The sequence below is a fragment of the Penicillium macrosclerotiorum genome (assembly GCF_028827735.1).
Source record: "Penicillium macrosclerotiorum strain IBT 26536 chromosome Unknown utg000003l_segment0_segment0, whole genome shotgun sequence".
Lineage (NCBI taxonomy): Eukaryota > Fungi > Ascomycota > Eurotiomycetes > Eurotiales > Aspergillaceae > Penicillium > Penicillium macrosclerotiorum.
The window spans coordinates 4,160,087-4,180,888 of record NW_026643083.1 but is presented as its reverse complement, the minus strand read 5'-3'; the positions used below and the strand labels follow the sequence as shown (position 1 = coordinate 4,180,888).

Here is a 20,802-nt window from a genome sequence, read left to right as displayed (position 1 = left end):
AGCGCAATATGACAAGACGTCGCCTACCTTTGGGAATTTCAATTTTCGTTTATCACAATAGATTAAATTATACACATCCAGCTTCCTCGGCCACTTAACCCCAGGTTCCACCGCCACCGCCTCTGCCCTGCCGGCGTTGAGCAGAGAGACGCCAATCGTCCTCTCCAGCAAACCGGTTGTGCAAAGGTTGAATGCGCTCGGCCTTCTTGCGCTTCGACAGCCTATCGGTCGGTGCGACTTTGAAGAATGTTGGAGCCGCCTCAACAAGCCATTTGGGCTCGATTGTTGTGATATGATGCATGTACTCCTTGCTTGTGAGAACCAGCTCGTGGTAGATAACGTGCTCAGCAGGCTTGCCGAAGAGCGCGGAGCTAGGGTGCATATACACTGGTGTGCCTTCAACCAACGTCTTGTATCCTTCCTGGGGATCCTTGCGGGAAGCATTCCGGAAGAATCCAGTGCACAGGGCCTTTCGCACCTGATCCGTATTCCTACCGCACGAGATGATTTTGTGGCGATAGCGTTCCATGATACCGAGAAGCTGCTGGCGAACATCTTGGGCACGGCGAATCTGCCGAGCCTGGATAAAGTTCTCAAAACACCAGGCATTGCTAAATTTCGAGTGTTTCCAGGCATTATAAACATTCAGTAATGTGAGATGGTCGCCGTGGGGATCGTGAAACTTGGATTTCTTCTGATCAGCCTGTTGCTGCTTCTCCTTGGGCCGGTAAAATACGGACGCGATCGACAGCATGGCGACGATACTTAGCATCTCTTCGGAGCAACTCATATCGACAGAGGCAATGAGGACCTTGGCAAGGGCGGGCTCCATGGGGAAATCTGCCATCTTGCGGCCTAGGCGAGTCAAAAGGCCTTCGTCGTCAAGGGCGGACAACGCGTACAGTTCCTCGAGGGCAGTCAACATAGTATTTGTAGGGGGCGGGTCCATGAAATCAAAATGAAGGAGATCGTTGATGCCCATTGCCTTGAGCATAAGAATAGTATGTGACAAATTTTGTCGCTGGATATCGGGAATTGTCGTAGGTAACATTTCAGATTGATAGGCAGCTTCGGTATATAGACGGAAACATTTACCCGGGCCTGTGCGCCCAGCACGTCCCGCTCGCTGCTTCGCTTGCGCCTGGGAGACGGGAGTGACGACCAGGGAATCCATGCCAAGCTTTGGGTCGTACGCGTTCTGCTTCACGAAGCCAGGGTCAATGACATAATAAATGTTGTCGATTGTGATAGAAGTCTCTGCGATATTGGTGGCGATGATAACTTTGCGAGCGCCCGGGGGGCAGGGTCAAAAATTCGGCTTTGCATCTCACTTGGGAGTGCGGAGTAAACAGGAAGAATGATAAGCTCGGGGACAGAAGGGCCGAGCGCCTTCATTCGTTCATATAATATTTCGCACGATGTATCAATTTCCTCTTGTCCCGTTAGGAACACAAGAATATCACCTCCAGCTTCTGTCAGGTGGATTTGCATCACTGTGATAAGAGCAGCGTCGAGATAATCGGATTCAGGCTCTTTGGAATACATAATTTCGACCGGGAAAGTTCGTCCAGGGATAGAAAAGATAGGGCAGCCATGGAAATACTCAGAAAACTTTTCAGCATCCAATGTCGCCGATGTGACGATCAACCGAAGATCGGGCCTTCGTTTGATCGTCTTCTTAAGCAATCCAAACAAAATATCGGTAGCAATAGTGCGCTCGTGCGCTTCATCAAGCATGATCACGGAATATCTCTTGAGGTCAGGATCCAGCAGAATTTCTCTCTGGAGCATTCCATCGGTCATGTACTTGATCTTGGTGTCGGGGCTTGTGCAATCTTCGAAACGGATGGTATACCCAACTTCGGCTCCTAATCTGCATCCGACTTCCTCGGCCACACGCTTGGCGACAGACATAGCTGCAACACGACGAGGCTGAGTGCAACCAATTATGCCATTATTTCCATACCCAGCCTCAGCAAGATACTGCGTGACCTGTGTAGTCTTTCCAGAGCCAGTGTCTCCGACCACAATCATGATTTGATTGTCCTTGACAGCGTCAAGAAGCTGCTTTCGGAATTTGAATACAGGAAGACTCTCGCGCTGTTGCTTGATAGTCATATCGGTCCGCTTACCCAGGGACGGATTCTTGCCCATGGTCACCCGCTTCCACTCTGGCACTGCTTCGTCGGGCTTCGGCTGCTGTGTACTTCGAAGTTCCGGAAGCGAATTTTCGGTCTTCGGGGGCAACCATGGGATCTTGCCATTGCGCATTAAGATCAACCTCAGCTGCTCGCTCAGCAGCCTTGTCTTGCGCTTCTTGCTGTTTTAATTCGCGTCGTTCCTTGGCAAGATTTGTACCAGACATAGCAGCACGGTTCATTGAGCCATCAGGTGCTTTGACGACCCTAATAGGAGACAACTCTAGAGACTGTTTCGTTTGGCCAGCTAGGAAAGGGGGCTCCTCGTCTCTCACTTCGATGTCGACGTCTTCTTCCTCTTCAAAGGCGCCCTCGCCGGTCAGAGTGGCATGGTATTCTTCTTCAAGGTCAGGGTAGTCCGCGGCGGATGCCACGCCAGATGCGATAAGCTGTCTTATCTCCCAACGCTCCGGGGATGTCATGCGTTTGCGATTTTTAATGTGCCGTCCGTTTGACTGCTCGATGACAGGCACCTCAGAGCTGAGGTTGCCATATCTATCATTAACCGAAGATCCATCAAGGCGCTCCATATTGGCGCCAGAGGCCAAACGTTTTTGAGGAACAAGATCCATTCCAGTGACTTGATCGACTTCTTTCATCGACAACCCAATGCGATTTCCCTGTATACTGGCAACCTTAACTTTGACAGGCTGCCCACGCGAGACAAGATCAGAGGGGTGGTTGACCCGCGCACCCTCTTGCATCGCCGAAACATGGACGAGGCCGTCCACCTTGCCCTTGACACCTTGTAGATTGACAAAGGCACCAAAGTCCTTAACTCCCGTGACACGTCCTTCGTAGATCTTGTAGAGAATGGGTTCGTCATCTAACTCGACTGGAGGTCGGCGCAACTCGTCATCTCGATCCCGCCGTCTTCGGTGATCGCTGTGCCCATTTCGATGTCCGTCTTCCTTGCCGTACCTGCCGATAGATCTGCCGAACTCATCAATGTATTCATCGTGTTTGCTGTGCCGGTGGGTGCTTCGCGATCTTGATCGATATTTGTCTCTGTGTCGGCGTCCGCGATCATGGCTGTCATACTCGGGGCTTCGACTCCGCTTTCTATCATCGTGGTAGTCTCTTGTGGCGCGGGGTTTGTCGTCATTTGCTTTTCCAGCTAGCCCTTCCAACATAGCGAATGTGTCGTCCATCGCGCCGGCCTGGGCATTGTCCGCTGTTTGCTGATCCAGGTAATCATTCTCTTCCCAGCGTTTCTCTGCATCGGGCACAGCAAGGCCTTTGAATACTCGAGATTTCTTCTCCAGAGCATCCAGCTCGTCCATTAGATTGTCACCGTCTGCGCCGCCCGAGGTACCATTTTCCGTCGCTTTCTTTCCTTTGTATTTTGGATGCATGGTAAGAACAAGGCGATCAACACTCTCCATTAGGCTCTGTGGAAACTCGGCGCCCATCTCATCAAGGCTTTTCTTGAATTCAGGAAAAGCGCCATTGCATTTGAGGTGCTGGTCAATCACGAATTCTGCCAGCGTTTTGTCATTAATACCCAGGTGGTTCTGGAGCTCATTCGTCACTCGCGACACGAGTGAGAACAGCTCCAGCGACTCAAGGTCATCCATGATGGCGACCGAGTAAACAGCGATCGAAAGAACGTCCGAAATGAGCGAGTGCGCAAAACGGTAGCTTTGCGGCCGACGCGGTGTTCCAAAGCAGGGTTGAACGACGCGGAAAATCAGTCCGGCCGAAGTTGCCACTGATAAGATTCTTGATAAGGCCTGCGTACCGAAAGGTAGCTAGCTACTCTGCCGTCCTGTAGCGTCTTTAAAAAATAATGAAAATAATCCAGAAGATGTTTATACAGTACGCTACGAAGAATTCCACTGGATTCCAAGTTGGAAGAGAAGATAGGTTTTTTTACAGCTAATATACATGTTTAATATTACAATATTGTGCTCTGTTCAGCCAGTATTCGTACTGGTGGTCTCGGGACGGGGAGGTGAGGCATCTGGAAAATTATCCTCCGTGAGGTCATCTTCTGGTGCTTCGGCTGAACCTTCCTCCAAGGGTTCATCTGAAGGATCCCTACCGGATGAGGACACCGGATCTTCTCTCGACAAATTGACCTGGATATTGCTCTCTTCACTATGAGGGGATATAAGATCTTCGTCAGAGATGATTCGTTGTTGATCAAGGATCTGCTTCTGCAGAGCAATCTGGCGCTTGAGAGAAGCATCCTTCCGCAGTTTCTTGTTTGCAGAGAACTCGGTCAATGCGCGGACCATTCTCTCTTCCACAAGCTCCTTGACATGCGCAGCTAGAGTCCGGTCGGTGAAAATACCTCCAAATCGGAAGCTTAGCCAGGAATATAGAATAATAGCTTTGTGTAGACTTTCCAGTTGATGCATATAGTCCTTGTTCCCAGAGACTGGTTTTTCTAGGATCTCAAGGTTAAGATCTGGAATATCCAACAACCGTCCACGCGTGTTGTCTGCAACACAATCGGCAAATGCACCAGTGGCTGAGCGCGAGGAAGGATCTTTACTTTCCATGGGAGCAGCCATGAGAGTCAGCTGATCTTGGGTACGCAATCCGTTAACCGTGTCAATGATTTCAGCGTTTTTCATTTGCGATTCGGCATCACACAAGAAAAACAATGGATTGACTTGAGCAAGTTCCATCAAGCGCTTGATAAGATACTCAAAGGGCACGCCTCTCGGAAAGTAGCCGGCGAGCTTTTGGAACATAAAATCTGGTGGCCACAGGCCCGCAGCACGAATGGGCGGGGGTTCCAGGCTCATTGCTTCAGCAATGTATGGGAGGTCGACTTCTTCGAGGCAAGTGACAAGGCCTACATTGGTTCCATCGTCCGGCCCTGCCTTGGCGCCAGCGGGGCGGTATCGACCTGCACGACCTCCTATTTGTTTGATTTCAGATACCGAAAGACGTTGAAGACCACTGGGAGTACGTTTGATCAGAGTCTCGAAGATGATCCGCTTGCAGCTCCTGCACTATGTTAATTTATGCTGCAAAACGAAGGACATCAGGCAACACTTACAAATTCAACCCCATACCAATCGCGTCACTTGCAACAAGAAAATCATAGTCATTATCTGGGTCATTGAATAGGCTCGCTTGTTGGGTACGAATCTCCGCAGGTAAGCCACCGTATACAATTGCCGCTCGTCTGCCAGTCACTTTTTCAATATCTGCCTTCAACGCATGGATGCCAACTCGGGAAAATGCGACAAGACAGTCGCCTCGCTGCAGATTCTTGAGGTTGCCCCGCAAACTATGCGTCATGACTTCCAGCGGGTTGAGCCTGTTGTAACGATGGATTTCCAAATTGTCTCCGGTGAGTGCGCAAATTTCGCGAATAAGCGGAACTGCTCGTGTTTCTCCGCAGAGGTGGAGTTCTTTCGCCTGTGATCCTAGAACTGCTCGAGTCCAAGCCCATCCTCGTTTTGGGTCAGCGATCATTTGGATCTCGTCAATGACTCCAACGTCAAATTCCTGGCTCAGATTGACCATCTCCACTGTGTTGCTCACAACTCGCGGCACTTGCCCGCTCTCTGGGACTTTGATGTCATCGCCAGTTACCAGGCTGACGGAAACCCCTTGGTCTTTGAACCGATGGTATACCTCCTGCGCCAACAGTCTCAACGGTCCTGCATAGAACCCCGATTTCGATGCTTCCAGTCGCTTCAAGGCATGGTAAGTCTTTCCGGAATTGGTCGGCCCAACATGTAAATGGATTGTCCGTTGCATGGAGCGAGCACGAGGATACCATTCAGCGGGGTAGCGACAGTCGGCCACCATGCGCTGGGCTTCTAGCATCGGAGTCGAATACTTCGCCGTAAGATTATCGGCGAATAGCATATACTCCAACTCATCCCGCAGGCCTTGAACTCCATATCGAAGATATGCCTTCTGCAGAGACAGCTTCAACTGACGTAATGGGCCAAATTTTTCGCCCACCTTTGCGTCTCCTGCACGGCAAGCATTCAAGACCTGACGCTCGAAGCGACCCCATCCGTCCATCGACTCGCCCGTAGAATGCAATTTGTGTTGTACATCGCGTACCGCAGCTTCCACAAGGCGGCTGAAGTCCTGTGCAGCTGCAACACCTTGCCGAGTAGCTACCCTTGAAGAACCTTTCGGCGATAAGGGTTTAGCAATTGTGTGTCCTGCCCCCTCCCCATGTTTTGTTCCTTTGGCTGCCTTCACTTCCTTTGCTTTTTGTGTTCTCTTGGATCGATAGAGGGCTGGGGTCGTGGTGAAATATCGTTCAGGCTGAATGAGTGATCGCGCTGCGCCGGAGATGGCTCGACTGCCTCGAGCGGCCCATGACTGCATCCCTGCGCATCCGACCGGCAGAGAAGAAGGAACCGATTGTACCAGTGAGGGGAAATTAGACCGGCGCAAGAATTGGGAATGGGACGAAAGATCAAATGGTCGTGGGTGTTTGGCGATCCAAAATTCCAAAGCTCCCCGTGCTTATCGGGATATTGTATTGATAGGCTTCAAAGTTGACCCCGATGCTTACTAATATGCGGAATTCCGTATTTTAGCTATTTCACTAGTATAGTATGTCGATATAGTAGGATACTTTATAGGCATGTGAAAGTAAGATCCAATGTAACGGGATGCACAATGTGCTAATTTCTAAATGTATGAACTATCTGGCAGGGAGTGTTGAATATCCCATGCCTCGCTCACTAGCGTTACACGGCGCCGAGTCCCAGGTCTACCCAGGATACCATACAAAACTAGTGTGGAATCGAGTATTGCTGCAATTGCGGAACGCACAGAAATGTGGGAGTCCTAGTTGTATTCTAATCAATGACCTCTCCTTCTCGACACAATCCTACAGACGAAGAAAAGCTTGTCCGCCTGTCCAGTTTCCGAGGCTGTTTACACCCGTCGACAAATCCTGTGCACTCGACAAGTATCCGACGCAAGGTTCCCCTGTGAGTATGTGTCCTATGCTGGATCATCTTAACCCTCTAGCGGTCATTTGCCGCCATCCGGACTCGCAACCATATCTCAAGGCGGTCTCAAACCTGGATGATGTTTGGACCTCCCAAGACGGCGAACATTGTTTCATCTTAGAAACGAACTTTGACTTTATACTCAAAATCACTTGACGGAGTAGAGAGGAGCCAACTATCGAGTTGTTGACCCAGAATTCTCCTATGTCTTCTCAGTCCCTTCCCCCTAATATTGGGACGGTCGAAGATCCTCCCCGTCGGTATCGAATCTGGGCGGATTGGAATACGGATTCCCTCTGCGGAGGATGAGGGTCATAGTACGATTGGTGCCTATATACTCCTTAACGAGTACCCTTTCCCATCACTGTTTTTAGAGATGTACCCAAAGTGGACGGATAAATGGAACGAGAACTTCGATATCTTCTGTAACCAAAGTGGAAATCTCCAAGCGCCCGTTTTCCAAAGTCGCGCGGAGCAGGTGACCTGGAACGTTACTGGATGGCTCCTCGCCTGGCGAAACTTGATGTCTCCACCAGTTGAGAGCATAAAGTTTCATTGCCACGAGAATCAATATTATGACTTGGAACAGGGGGAGGAGACTAGCTTGACTTTGAAGTTCCACGAAGACCAGAATCACTATCTATCACTCCCACAGCCCACCGAGGAGTAAAAACGATGCCGACGACCTACCATCTCCAGGTATTTGGTCATATCCAAGTTGTTTACATACCATATTAGGCCACATGAATACCAGCGTATGGAACTTGACTTGATAAATAGAATATCTTGAATACTGAAAAAGAGAGCCATTGATCTTGGTAGTTACTCGGCCATTTGACCCCCTTCTCAGATCAACGTTCCTGATGTTCAGGGGGACTGTTGAGGATTTTCCGATATGACGGAGACGTCGCCAACCACCAAACCAGGTTCTACCGGGCTCGAGGAATCCGGGTCCTCCAAATTATGGACTCGCCACATCATCAGACAAATTCAACTCACTTCCCAGCGATTCGACTCACGGGCATTTTTAGAACATAGCATAGGGATTTAAGACTAAGACCCTAAGTTTTTCAAAGAAGGTAGTAGTACTCAGTTAAAGAAAAGATTAAAAACTAAAAGCACTAACTAAGAGTATCTGATGTAATCCGAAATACGTAGTATCGATAGCGCGTTTATCACCACGCCCAGAACATCTCAAAACACGCTTAGAAATAGGCTGGGCACGCTCAGTAGTATCAGTTTGAATCTGTCGAGAGGAAGATCGCCACTAATATGTACCAGGAAGACTCCCATATTCCCATGTGTGTCAAAGTCTCACAGTAGATCCAATTCCCTACTTATTTTGTATGGTATCCGGCTCATGAGTGGTCATCAAGAAAGATGACTTTTCTCCGAAAAAAGGGGCAGAGGGGCTCGTAAAAAAAGCAAACGCAAACGGTGTGTGTAACACCGGAAGTTTTTGCCACCTCGTATAATTCCGAATACATGCCAAGGGTTCTTCTCGACCGCTCTGCGGTGGCCAAGATGCAGGTGTTTAGGCGACCATGGACTCTGTTCATGGTCGGGGTCCGCGGACTCCGGAGTCCACTACGGAACTGAGTGGGGCCATGTAGCTCCAACGGCCCCGACCCATGAACAGGCGGCCCGAGAGCTGCGTTGGGGCATATCGGGTGATTACCGACCGCTAGATTGCCTCGACTTGTCCTGTGCTGGTGGCCACTAATGAACGGAGAATATTGAAGCATACGCCTGACAGATAGGCTATAGTTTAGTGTTAATGAGTAACAAATAATTGCGATGCGATTTAAGGTGGATGCGCAGGGAGAGGAGACGTCCGAGTAAACTTCGTAGTCTAAAAAGGAAAGAAAAGCTCCATTCTCCTTTAGGCACTAGTACGTGAATACGTTATACGACCTCCCCCTGGTCCTCAGGGGCAAGATCGTGGCAGATCTCGTTGATGTGACTCAGGTGTCTCGGTATCTTGTCTGCCTGGTCCTGGGTGGATGTAGACGTGGTTCTCGGGATACGCGGGCTCCCGAATGACTAGTCGATGAGATAATGGATGCATGTGCCATGGCCACATGGTAGGCATGAGTCTGGGATCATTGAATTCGGGTTAGAACCGATACAAATCTTGATCCTTTCTGCTTATGCAGTAGGGTGTATGCCTGATCTGGCCAGTTAGGGCCCATCCCAGCCTGAGGGAGCAGGCAAGGATTTTCCTGCAAATACGCTACTTAAGAGGAGCCGATCCCTGTTCCAGCCCGATACCTTTCCATCAATGCATGTTTTCCTCGTTTGGGCCTAATTTATATTCATAGTCAACACGCTCACGCTATGGTCGATGGTTTCCTAATGGGTTGTGCATCTCATCCCACTTTGACCCTAGTGCGCTTCCTATAGCGGCATATCATTCCTCCGCTCGACATGGCCGAGGAACCGACCGAGACAGGCCAGCGGGCCGAAGAGGAAAACAATGGAGGTTTCAAGAGCTATGCGCGCATATTCAAGTATACAGATCGCGTCGGCTGGCTGCTAAATGCCGTCGCCTTGGTCAGTGCAGTGGGCGCTGGATGCGCCTTGCCCTTGATGGATCTGCTGTTTGGCCAGATGATCACAACATTTAACAATGCGGCCACCAACTCCAGCGATGCTGGCCAATTTCAATCTTCAATCAACAAATATGTGTAGGTGAAGGAGATTCGAAAACACGCATTGGGTTGAACATTTTGGTTTGTTGACTCGTTATATAGGCTTTATTTTGTCTATCTTTTTATTGGAAAGTTTGTATTAGTGTACATCTGGTCCCTATCACTTTCCGTCTCCGCTATACGGACTACGAAGGATCTTCGCATTGCATTCCTCACTCGATTGCTACAGCAAGACATTGGCTTTTTTGACTCCAACCGCGGAGGCTCTGTGGTGGTACAGGTGACCACTAATGCGAACCTCGTCAACCAGGGGATATCGGAGAAGTTGGGTTTCCTCGTACAAGGCACCTCCACATTTGTCGCTGCATTTGTTGTGGCTTTTGCTATACAGTGGAAGCTCACTTTAATTACCATTTGCATTGCACCGGCTATTCTGATTGTCACCACAGTCTGTGCCGGGATTCTAATCAAGGAAGAGAACCGAGCTCTCCATATCAGTAGCAAAGGAGCTTCCCTTGCCGAGGAAATCTTGGCGAGTATGAAAACCGTGCACGCATTCTCTGCGGCAAAGAAGTTGAGAGCCAAGTATGACGAGTGTGAGTCAAAAGCCAGAGACCTGAGGCTCTCGCAGTCTTTGACTATGGCAATTATTTATTCGGCAGAGTTCTTTTGTGTGTATGCAGGATATGGTCTTGCATTTTGGCAAGGGGTCCGGATGTATGCTAGAGGGGAGATCACGGAGCCAGGCAAAGTCGTCACGTACGTACTTCAAAAAGCTACCCTGTTCCCACTGCGAGTCTGACATTCTGGGATACTGTTAGCGTCATATTTGCGGTAATTGTGGCTGCTACCTCCATGACAGCCATTGCACCGCAGGTCATTCAGATTTCTAGAGCAGCATCTGCTGCTCAGCACATCTGGGATATAATTGACCGGGAACCTACCATTGATGGGTTGTCCAACGAAGGATTACGGCCCGATACCTGTGAGGGGAATATAGAATTTCACCACGTCTCATTTTCATACCCTACTCGGCCTCAGGTGCGCGTTCTCGATGAATTTTCACTATCTATCCCGGCACAAAAGACGACAGCCCTGGTTGGACCGAGTGGTTCAGGAAAGAGTACAGTCACAGGTCTCCTAGAGCGATGGTACAATCCCGAGGCGGGTTATATATCACTCGATGGTCGAGACATTAAGGATCTCAATATTCAATGGCTCCGCACCAATATTCGCATCGTTCAACAGGTAAGAAATAATTGTTTTGCTTGAAGTTTGCAACAGCAAGAATTAAACCCCTAAACCCCGAAAATAGGAACCTACGTTATTCAACGCCTCGGTTTTCGAAAATGTAGCATATGGTCTAGCGGGAACGGACCTTGCGAATGTATCCCCAGAGAAGCAGATAGATTTGGTCAGATCAGCGTGCAAGGCAGCATATGCCCATGACTTCATTGAAAGTTTGCCCGAGGTTCGTTCAGAAAACATTATCGAAGACTCAACTCCGATACCAAGATTTGACTGACAAAAATATCCTTTCAAGAAATATGACACCAAAGTCGGAGAGCGTGCTACAATGTTATCTGGGGGCCAGAAACAACGCATTGCGATTGCTCGGAGCATTGTTTCCAATCCCAAAGTTCTGATCCTAGATGAAGCCACAAGTGCTCTTGATCCCAAGGCAGAGAAGATTGTGCAGCAAGCTTTGGATAATGTCTCAACGGCTCGCACCACAATTACTATTGCTCATAAATTGTCCACAATCAGAAGAGCGGACCAGATCGTCGTTCTGACTCAAGGGCAGATCATGGAGAAAGGAACACATGACGAGCTCTTTCTTGCCGCTGGGCCATATCATCGCCTCGTCAAAGCGCAGGATCTGGGTCATGTACAAACTGATGAGTGTGATTCTGAAAAAGACCAGAGCGAGGCTATTGCGGCTGTCACGACTATTCAATCAAGACAGACTTTGGGTGAGACAGATCCAGGGCCTGTGCAAAAGCTGGCAGCTCCATCCCGTAAAATGACTATTTGGCAATGTTTGGCTATTCTTCTGGGAGAGCGCCGTGAATTGTGGCCTGAGTTCATCATCACATTGATTGCTTGTGTCGTTGGGGGTAAGCTTAACACGTCTATCGCTTCCTTCCCTCTTCATGCGGCTAACCAGTAAATTATCAATCCAGGAGCAACAAATCCTGTGCTGGCCTTCATTTTTGCGAGAGTATTAGATGTGTTTCAAATTTCAGATTCGCACCAAATGGTCAAGAAAGGTGATTTCTACGCCCTGATGTTTTTCGTGATTGCCCTTGTGATTTTCATTGTCTATGGAGTCATTGGCTGGGTCACCAATATCATTGCAACAGTAAGTGGGCTTGCTTTTCAGGGCTTTCGGTACCGTATTTAACCCTTTCAATAGTCGGTTATGTATCACTACCGCTTGGAGATGTTTGAAAACTATCTCAGACAGGATATGACCTTTTTTGATCAACCGGAACATACAACAGGTTCTCTGGTATCTAAACTGTCAACCATGCCCACTAGTCTCCAAGAGCTACTGGGTATCAACGTTGGTGTCATTGTCATTGCGATGGTGAACATCTGCTCCAGTTCCATTCTATCTATTGCGATTGGCTGGAAACTGGGACTTGTCGTGTTGACTGCTGTCATGATACCCATTATATCCTGCGGCTACCTGAGAATTCGATTGGAGTTTAAATTGGATGATCAGACCACGACGCGTTTTTCTGAGAGCGCAGCTCTTGCAGGAGAAGCGGTAGCGGCTATTCGGACTGTTGCTTCGTTGGCTGTCGAGCGGATGATCCTCCAAAAGTACACGGCAAAATTGTCAGGGATTGCACGACGCTCGATAAAGTCTTTGATCTGGACAATGTTCTGGCTGGCTCTTACACAGTCCCTTTCCCTGTTATCTATGGCGTTGGCCTTCTGGTATGTGTTACCTTCCTCAATCACATTGGCACGTCGCCGCATACGGCCATTTCCCAAATCTAATTCTATCCAGGTATGGAGGGCGCTTATTATCTAACGGGGAATACTCGTCTTTTCAATTATACCTCGTTGTTATTGGAGCGATTTTGTCGGGAGAGGCCGCAGCATCATTTTTCCTGTTTACGACGAGTACGAATCCCGTCTCCCAGATATGATATGATGGACTGATCAGAGACAGGCATTACGAAATCCCAAGCTGCCTGCAGCTACATTTTCTGGCTCCGATTACTTCAGCCTGCTGTACAAGATGGAAATTCCGACTCACCAGAGAAAGACTCTGACTGTGCTACCCAAGTGGCACTTCGAGACGTAAGCTTCAGATATCCCACTAGGCCCACTCGATCTGTTCTGAGTGATCTCAATACAAAGGTAACCACCAAATTTGACTTCCCGATTCTGGCCTGTCGTACTGATGTGCACACTAGATTGAGCCCGGTGAATCTGTGGCCTTTGTCGGTCCGTCTGGTCATGGGAAATCAAGTGTAATCTCGCTACTCGAGCGGTATTACAACCCTACCTCAGGTTGTATAGAAATGGACGGAAAAGATATTGCTAGCAGACCATTAGCTTCACATCGCAGCCGCCTCTCTCTCGTCCAGCAAGAACCCGCTCTCTATCAGGGATCAATTCGGGAAAACATCACGCTTGGGCTTGCAGATGAAGTCTCAGAAGACGAAATTTACGACGCTTGCCGCCAGGCCAATGCGTTTGATTTTGTATACTCTCTTCCCGATGGTCTGGAAACAACTTGTGGAGCTCAAGGCAGCCTCTTTTCTGGCGGCCAGCGGCAGCGGATCGCAATCGCTCGAGCACTCATTCGCAATCCCAGGCTGCTCCTGCTAGATGAAGCAACATCTGCACTGGATACAGAGAGCGAGAAAGTCGTTCAAGAGGCGCTCAATAAGGCAAGAGATGGTCGCACTACGGTCGCTATTGCTCATCGCTTGTCAACCATCAAACATTCTGATCGTATTTTTGTATTGGTTGATGGGCGTATCAGGGAACAGGGCACTCACGAAGAACTGCTACGGCACCGGGGAATTTATTACGAGATGTGTCTCGGTCAAGCGCTGGATCAAGCGACTTGATTCTACGTCCTTTCCATTTGCCTCTTTGTCTCTTCGTATACATGTATTAGGGATTACAGATGTATTCTGGGTTAGACTTGGCAGTTTTCTTTGAGCATGATTTAATCTAGAAATCCAAAATTTTCAAGAATCAATTAGGGCACAGTTCTCAATCACTTTCTCCTGCGATGACATTGCAGATTCAATATAGGTCGCCAATTATCATGTCAAGAGAAGGCTGCAGTGTTTGAGAAATTCTACACTACAAATTGCAGGTCGAATATGCATCCATTAAAACGAACAGACAGCATAAAAATCAGTTGTTCACTTCGTCAACAAATGTAAAGAGCGCCGCTTCTGAATGCTGGGACCAGACCGACCAATACAAGACAAAGGAAAGATGGTATCACAAACAGCGCTGAATGGATATGACAAAGTAAGGGCTAAGTCCTTGAGGCACCCGGCCAGTAAGCCTTTCAGATTGATTATTTAAAAAATCGGTATTTCTTGCTGTCCTTATCCTTCTTGTCCTTGTCTTTCTTCTCCTTGTCCTTCTTGTGTAGCTTTCCACTCGACGAAGAGGCTGATCCATTGTTCAGAGACATTTTTGCCATCATATCGCCAGGGGGGACTGGAGGGTTGAGGTTGGGAGGAGATATGGGCTTCTTCTGTGATTGCGCGGGCGGTGGTGAGGGTGCTTCTCGCTCGAACAGGTGGGCTGGAGCCTTCGGCTTTGGTCGCTCGGCAGGAATGTCCAGACGACGTTTATCAACGCTGAGATCCCCAACCTGGCGCATGAAGAGTGCCGGAGTCATCATGTGACTCGTAGCGAGGAAAACATCTCGGTTGTGGGATTGGGAAATTTCATAACAAGCGCGTGCTTCGGAATAGGTGGCCCCTCCGGCCATGAAGACGATGATGCGTTGACGGGGTTGGTCAACAGTCCGTGTGCGCGCCCAGGTCGGTTTGGCACTGCGCAATGATGCTTGCTGGGAGAGCATCTCCTGAGCAGCCATCGCCCCATCGCTGTCTGTGTGTGGCCTTGTGAAGGGAAAGGTCTGAGAGTCCAAAGTGCCTTTGATTTGTTCCTCGAGCATCTGCTTCATTGCCAATTCATACCGGGCCAGGCTGAGTTCCTCTGACTCAGGAGCCGGGTTTCGTCGGTTGAATAGTGGTTGAACAGCGGGCTTCTCGTCCTTGAGAGGCTTTTCTACACGAACACCGAGAAGTTCAAGATTGGCGATAACTTCACCATTTTGCCCAGGGAGTTGTGAGTGCGCCATGAGCTTTCGGATATCACCTCCCAGCAACCCACCCCGATACATGATGTACAAGAGAATCAGCCGAAGTCGATCTGGAGCAACGACGGTCTCGTCATCCAGCAATTGCACCAGTTGAACAGCAAGGTTCTTGGCCTTCTTGTAGTTTTCGTCGAGGCCAGTGGCAAAAGATTGCTCAATGGAGCTGACCTCCAGCAGCTTGCGGTCCTGGAAGAATTTCATACATTCCTCTGCCATGTTCAAGTGCAGAGTATATGCGGCTTTGCCTTCAGTGAATTCATCCAATCCAACGAGCATGTCTTTGAGAGTGCCCACGTTGATTTTCTCGCTTCTGTAGACTCTCCCGTCAGCCAAAGTGAACTGAATAATTAAGTGATAGACTTGGAATTCTCACTCTTCGGAAAATTGAGGGTTTGCTGCTCTGAACTTGGCAAAATCCTCGCCTAGCTTTCCAAGCACATCCTTCATGTGCATATGTCGATAGTCAACCCAGACCTTATCATGCTCACCAATTTCCATCTCCTTTGTCTCTTCATTTGGCTTACCCTCGTTGAGTACCGTCTTGTAAGTGATCTTGTCTCCCTCCTTAATTGGCAAAAGATCGTGCACCATGGCTTGGTAGGTGAACTCGTGGAGAAGAGGCGCAAAGACGTCCATGGAGCGATCCACGATTAGTAGAACGCCCCGGGGACGGTTCGAAGGAGGAGGGAAATCACGCTGGAATTGTGCAAACTGATCTAATTCATTTTGAATAAATCGGGCGAGATGGGAGCATAGGACACCGGCTTCATGGGTAGGAGTTCGAGGACGGTAATAACGGATCACTGGATACTCGCCCAAGCAGGCGCAAAGCGAGACGATCTTTACAAAGGATTAACATTCAGAAGGTACCATGAATGATCATGTAATCAGCATTCCTTACCTTCTGAGCCAGCTCTTGAAGATGATTCCGGACTAAGCCGTTGCAGCCGGGGTGAAACAAGACCGGGAAGCTGTATGGATCACGGAAAGTGACCAGTCGGGACTCGCGAGGGTAAAAATCAATGTTCATGATGCGGTAGTCGGCGATGCGATCCCGCGCCATTTGGGATCGATCCAGTCGTGCACGCTGTTGCGGGTCAAGAACTGTGATCGGTGTCAGCCAACCCATTCCGCTAGAGCTTGTTTGCCGCCCACTGACATGACGTCCACACCAAGAACGCCTTCTTGTATCGCTTGGCTTCGAAATCAGCCATCAAACAGTCGACTATCCATGACTCCGGCGACAGAATGTATATTGCGTCCATGTCCGGATTCGGTGGCCGGCGATGCTCGATCTGTTCGACATCTGCGGGGTGATTGTTTTTTTAGCCAGCGCTTCGCTATCGGAGGCCCGGAGTATGCTCACTGGAGATGTTGAGGTTCAAGATTTCTTCCTCTTTCACAGCGCTGTTGATCAATTTCCTGCTCTCCTCGTCTACCACCAAAACTTTCCACTGTATGGCGGCCGGTCGTCAGTGCCGGCCAAGGAGGGGGAGGGGGAGGGGGAACCGAGTAGAGGCGTGACGCACGTCATGGCTAACCACATTGCGGATCGTGTTCAGAATGACTGTTCAAGGAAAAGAAACGGTCAGTCAGGGTCTCTCACACACAAGTTCACATGCACTAGGAGAGCCACTTACTGTCGCGCTGGATGTCGATGATGGAGCCCATGTTGGCCGGCAGTCCACAAGACGCGGACTGCAGAAGAGGCGGAGCCCACGGAGATACAGCAAAATGCAGAGGATTGCACGGGAAGTTCAAGCTCAGGGAGTTGAAGAGTTGAAACAGTGCGCAAGCGACGTGGCCCGTGGTCGTAGGAGGTATATTGAAGGAGAGCGGTTCCCCACCATTTGGGAGCTTCGCAGGGAACAAAGTGGATCTTCCGGGTGGCGCGCCAGGCGGTACCCATTTAGGCTTTACTTATGGACTTTAGTAAGGTAAGCAATGTGAAATCGGATTCAAGCTCTTGTAAATGCCTTATGGCGCATAGAAATATATGAGGCTAGACTCTGTCCTCTTCATCGGTTTACCGCTTCAGCTACAAAAGCACCTTTTCCCCGGTCAAAGGTACGGGAATAGGAGCAAGTAGTTGAAACTCGACCACCATCTCCCAGAGGAACAATGTCATGCATCTTATTTTGAGAATAAAAAATATAGAGTAATCCATTCCATAAGCAGCTTGAATTTTCATCTTCACTTTTGTGGTATATCACGAATAGTCTATTGAAAGAGATCTGAAACCTGACGCTCATAACCATATATTGTTAACTTGACCAAGACATGTGTATCTTTCCGCGACTATGAAGTCATCTGGCTTCTCGCAATCATGGGTCCCATATTATTCTTCTTAACTATATGTGAATTCCTCTACTCGCAATCCCATGCTCAGCCACTGTAACAAAGACGATTTGGGGGAGATGGGGCGTGCCTTGGCATGTAACTAGTTCTCAAGTTCTACTTCAATAAGAACTTAGAAAATATTTCTGTTGGTAGACAGACTGAAATTCAGAAATGCATTAGAAGTAGTCAAAGATCACCTTGACTCGCTCAGTAGCACTCAAGCTCTATGTATATCTGCTCATTCAGATTGAATTTAGATATCAAGTAATTTCGATCAATCATTTCTGACTGATATTCCACAAAACTTTTCGAATGAGTTTCCTGGAATGACTTTATCCATTCGAGGTAGAGTGATGGTTGATATATTACTCTTCAACGCGGTAATTTGTTTTTGGTCCAATCCTACAGTCGGGCGCCTATTTTGGTGATGAGTCTGAGGTGGGTTGATCAGGATTTAAGTCTTGGGTTTCACAACTTTTTTTACCTGAGGATTATCAGGAAATACACAGGCCTGCTTACTAGGGCAAGAATCTAGTACGCCTACATGTAGTGCGCTATGGGTCTAGGTGAAAATTAGTCGAGAACTTGCTGTAGTCATTGCAAAATCCATTACTTGGCTTACCTCACTTGAAATATATTTAGGGCTTGTTGCAATGGTCAAATACATCCATTAGACCGGTATCTCATCCGTTCCTGTCTGATGCCTCTAGAAAAGCAAGTTGAGCTAAAAAGAGATACAAAATGGGAAGATTGGCGAAAAGACAGGAGATACTGCTCGTATTACCGGAACGGAGCAATCAACTTGTAGCGGCTTTTCGGGACACAAGGAAGTTCATGATCCTCTTCACTCGCTGTAATCAAATTGGTTGTAAATCACAAGTTGTATATTCTCTAGAATGGGTATCATAATCGCTAAAACATTGCCACTTCACATAACAATAATCGGCACACAAACAAGTCGGCTTCTGCCAACCCCAACGCACCGCTTCACCCATCCTCCCCAAGATACTTCAGGACGTCATCTCGCTGGAAAAAAAGATTCCGCATCCTATCATGCTTTTTTTGCGCCTCCGCCGCGTGTTTCCGCATCTGCTTCGCATTCAGCTTCTGGACCTTCGGCGGCGGGGGCGGCGGGCGCCGTATGCGGTCCCCGTCGGCGTCGAGTCCAATACCCAGGCCGGCTGTGTCATTCTTCAGCCGGCCCTTCAGTGGCTCACGGATGCCTTCACGACCGGGCGCTCCGAGCCCCAGGCGTCTGTCGGGGTCCCAGCCGTATGTAGAGAGGTAGCGGAGGCCGGGGCGGGTACGGTCGAGATGAGAGGGTGGGTGGGAATGTTGGAGGCAGACTTGATGAGCGAGGGAGGCTTCGTGTGGTCTGTGTGGTGGTGCATCAGAGGATGATTCGGCTGGCTGGTTTGCTGCGAAGGGAAGGTTGCAGATTTCGCAGTGGTCGCCCGGAGGGAGCGTAGGAGGCACTGGTGCGATAGTATCTGAGCTTGGCGGGGCAGTGTGTGTGGTTCGGAGAGGGGGTGACAGAGTCTGAGGCGCCGGGGTGCTTGGTGTGCTCGTGGACTTCTTGAGAACAATTGAAAGGTATGTATTTGCAATGCTGGGCCCAGGTGCTGTCGAAGAAGCTGGGTTTACCGTGCTGAGTTCGTGGTCCGAGGAGCGCACGAAGGGCACGCGCTTGCGACGGATGCCAGCTCCGAAGACGCGCTGGTCCTCCAGTGGAAGAAAATAGTCCTCGTCGTCTTCATCCGGGAGCGGCGGCATTGTTGGCGCAGAAGAAGGCGCATACGGTCAAAAGCCATGAAAAGAGAAGTCGAGGCCCTGAAGTAAGAGGCCGCGAGGCTCCAGTGGCGATAAGCCCGATAAGCGCACGATAAGCCACGTACCTCCGGCCAGCTCGACAGCTTTTTCTCCTGTGTTATCTTCTTTCCCTTCAGCTCGCTGTCCAACATGCCCATCCCAATTATTGCCCAGGGCATCCAAGAGGGCATTGGATCAATTCCATATGCCTGGCATGTTCTCCGGGTAGCGCCTTGGGTTCTCGTGCTTGCAGCACTGAAGTACTACTTCGGCGGAGCCCGCAATACCTCCGAGCGATTGATGCACTCGAAAGTAGTCATGATCACAGTATGTACAATGCCACCCTCCTAGTTCACAAAAAAACCAGAGCTTATCAGACTTCGCATCCTATCAGGGCGGCACGTCCGGAATCGGTGCAACAGTCGCCCAAAACCTGGCCGCCCGCGGCGCCCAAGTGATCCTGCTCACGCAACAACCCCCTCCGACATCTTCCTCGTCGAGTACATTGACGACCTCCGCCGCACAACAGGCAACAACTTGATATACGCGGAACAAGTTGACCTTGCCTCGCTACACTCAATCCGGACCTTCGCCACGAAATGGATCGACAACGCCCCACCGCGCCGCCTGGACGCTGTGATCCTGTGCGGCGGCACAGCGGTGCCCGCGCACGCCCGTAAGAACACCCCTGACGGTATCGACGAGGAATGGCAGATCAACTACCTGGCGAACTTCCACCTGCTCAGCATCCTCAGCCCCGCGTTGCGCGTGCAGCCTGCCCACCGCGACGTCCGCGTCATCTTCGCCACCTGCTCCAGCTACATCGGCGCCAAGGTCGATCTGGACACGGTGACCCGGGGCGGTAGCGCCAAGGGTGCGAAGAAAGCGAAGCCCGATAGCAAAAATATCTACGCGCTGAGCAAGTTTGCCCTGATGACTTTTGCCCACTCGTTCCAGCGACACCTGAACGCATACGCTCGGCCTGACGGTCTGCCGCCGTGCACGCGGGTGCTGGTCGTTGACCCTGGGCTGTCGCGGACCCCAGGCATGCGGCGCTGGCTGACTGGCGGGTCGCTGTGGGGCCTGCTGGTCTATCTGCTCACCTGGCCGCTGTGGTGGCTGGTGCTGAAGTCGCCGAGCCAGGGAGCGCAGAGCGTGCTGCACGCGGCGATGGAGGAGACGTACTCGCGTGGCGAGGGTGGGTGGCTGATCAAAGAGTGCCGGGAAGTTGACTGCGCGCGGCGGGACGTGAAGGACGAGGATTTGGGAAAGAGGCTGTGGGAGTTTAGTGAGAAGCAGATCGAGGAGGCGGAGAAAGAGGGCGCGGTGAAGAGGGCGCTGGAGAAGAAAGAGAAGGAGGCTGAGAAGGGAAAGAAGAGTAGGAAGGAGACGTCTTCGGCGAAGGCGCCGGCAGCAGGGTCGCGGCGGAGTCGGAAGAATAAGTCCTAGACTGGTGGCGGTGATTCGAGCTGGAAATATTCATA

General features: G+C 49.9%; 9 protein-coding genes across 9 annotated transcripts; 3 read left to right on the top strand and 6 right to left on the bottom strand.

Moving 5' to 3' along the window:
- Positions 1–94: 94 nt before the first annotated feature.
- On the bottom strand, positions 95–1,174 carry N7462_004404 (P-loop containing nucleoside triphosphate hydrolase protein; the record flags this gene model as incomplete). The annotated part of the gene is made up of 1 exon (XM_057076130.1): positions 95–1,174. The coding sequence occupies one exon, from the start codon at positions 1,172–1,174 to the stop codon at positions 95–97; it is 1,080 nt and encodes a 359-aa protein (XP_056935635.1).
- Positions 1,175–1,203: 29 nt separating this feature from the next.
- On the bottom strand, positions 1,204–2,118 carry N7462_004403 (uncharacterized protein; the record flags this gene model as incomplete). Its single annotated transcript, XM_057076129.1, has 1 exon — positions 1,204–2,118. One exon carries the CDS (start codon positions 2,116–2,118, stop codon positions 1,204–1,206), a length of 915 nt encoding a protein of 304 aa, XP_056935634.1.
- Positions 2,119–2,128: 10 nt separating this feature from the next.
- On the bottom strand, positions 2,129–3,775 carry N7462_004402 (uncharacterized protein; the record flags this gene model as incomplete). The annotated part of the gene is made up of 1 exon (XM_057076128.1): positions 2,129–3,775. One exon carries the CDS (start codon positions 3,773–3,775, stop codon positions 2,129–2,131), a length of 1,647 nt encoding a protein of 548 aa, XP_056935633.1.
- Positions 3,776–4,114: 339 nt separating this feature from the next.
- N7462_004401 (ATP-dependent RNA helicase SUV3) lies at positions 4,115–6,509 on the bottom strand (the record flags this gene model as incomplete). The annotated part of the gene is made up of 2 exons (XM_057076127.1): positions 4,115–5,156; positions 5,212–6,509. The coding sequence occupies 2 exons, from the start codon at positions 6,507–6,509 to the stop codon at positions 4,115–4,117; spliced, it is 2,340 nt and encodes a 779-aa protein (XP_056935632.1).
- Positions 6,510–7,520: 1,011 nt separating this feature from the next.
- Positions 7,521–7,814, top strand: N7462_004400 (uncharacterized protein; the record flags this gene model as incomplete). Its single annotated transcript, XM_057076126.1, has 1 exon — positions 7,521–7,814. One exon carries the CDS (start codon positions 7,521–7,523, stop codon positions 7,812–7,814), a length of 294 nt encoding a protein of 97 aa, XP_056935631.1.
- Positions 7,815–9,571: 1,757 nt separating this feature from the next.
- On the top strand, positions 9,572–13,889 carry N7462_004399 (ABC transporter permease/ATP-binding protein; the record flags this gene model as incomplete). The annotated part of the gene is made up of 10 exons (XM_057076125.1): positions 9,572–9,831; positions 9,898–10,554; positions 10,617–11,043; positions 11,111–11,266; positions 11,339–11,912; positions 11,979–12,157; positions 12,212–12,741; positions 12,815–12,930; positions 12,980–13,110; positions 13,227–13,889. 10 exons carry the CDS (start codon positions 9,572–9,574, stop codon positions 13,887–13,889), a joined length of 3,693 nt encoding a protein of 1,230 aa, XP_056935630.1.
- A 464-nt stretch (positions 13,890–14,353) lies between these two features.
- N7462_004398 (Sec1 family protein) lies at positions 14,354–16,840 on the bottom strand (the record flags this gene model as incomplete). The annotated part of the gene is made up of 7 exons (XM_057076124.1): positions 14,354–15,479; positions 15,543–16,009; positions 16,071–16,273; positions 16,329–16,475; positions 16,536–16,623; positions 16,699–16,736; positions 16,810–16,840. 7 exons carry the CDS (start codon positions 16,838–16,840, stop codon positions 14,354–14,356), a joined length of 2,100 nt encoding a protein of 699 aa, XP_056935629.1.
- Positions 16,841–18,496: 1,656 nt separating this feature from the next.
- Positions 18,497–19,282, bottom strand: N7462_004397 (putative G-patch domain protein; the record flags this gene model as incomplete). Its single annotated transcript, XM_057076123.1, has 1 exon — positions 18,497–19,282. One exon carries the CDS (start codon positions 19,280–19,282, stop codon positions 18,497–18,499), a length of 786 nt encoding a protein of 261 aa, XP_056935628.1.
- Positions 19,283–19,468: 186 nt separating this feature from the next.
- Positions 19,469–20,767, top strand: N7462_004396 (putative oxidoreductase; the record flags this gene model as incomplete). The annotated part of the gene is made up of 2 exons (XM_057076122.1): positions 19,469–19,649; positions 19,713–20,767. The coding sequence occupies 2 exons, from the start codon at positions 19,469–19,471 to the stop codon at positions 20,765–20,767; spliced, it is 1,236 nt and encodes a 411-aa protein (XP_056935627.1).
- Positions 20,768–20,802: the final 35 nt, after the last annotated feature.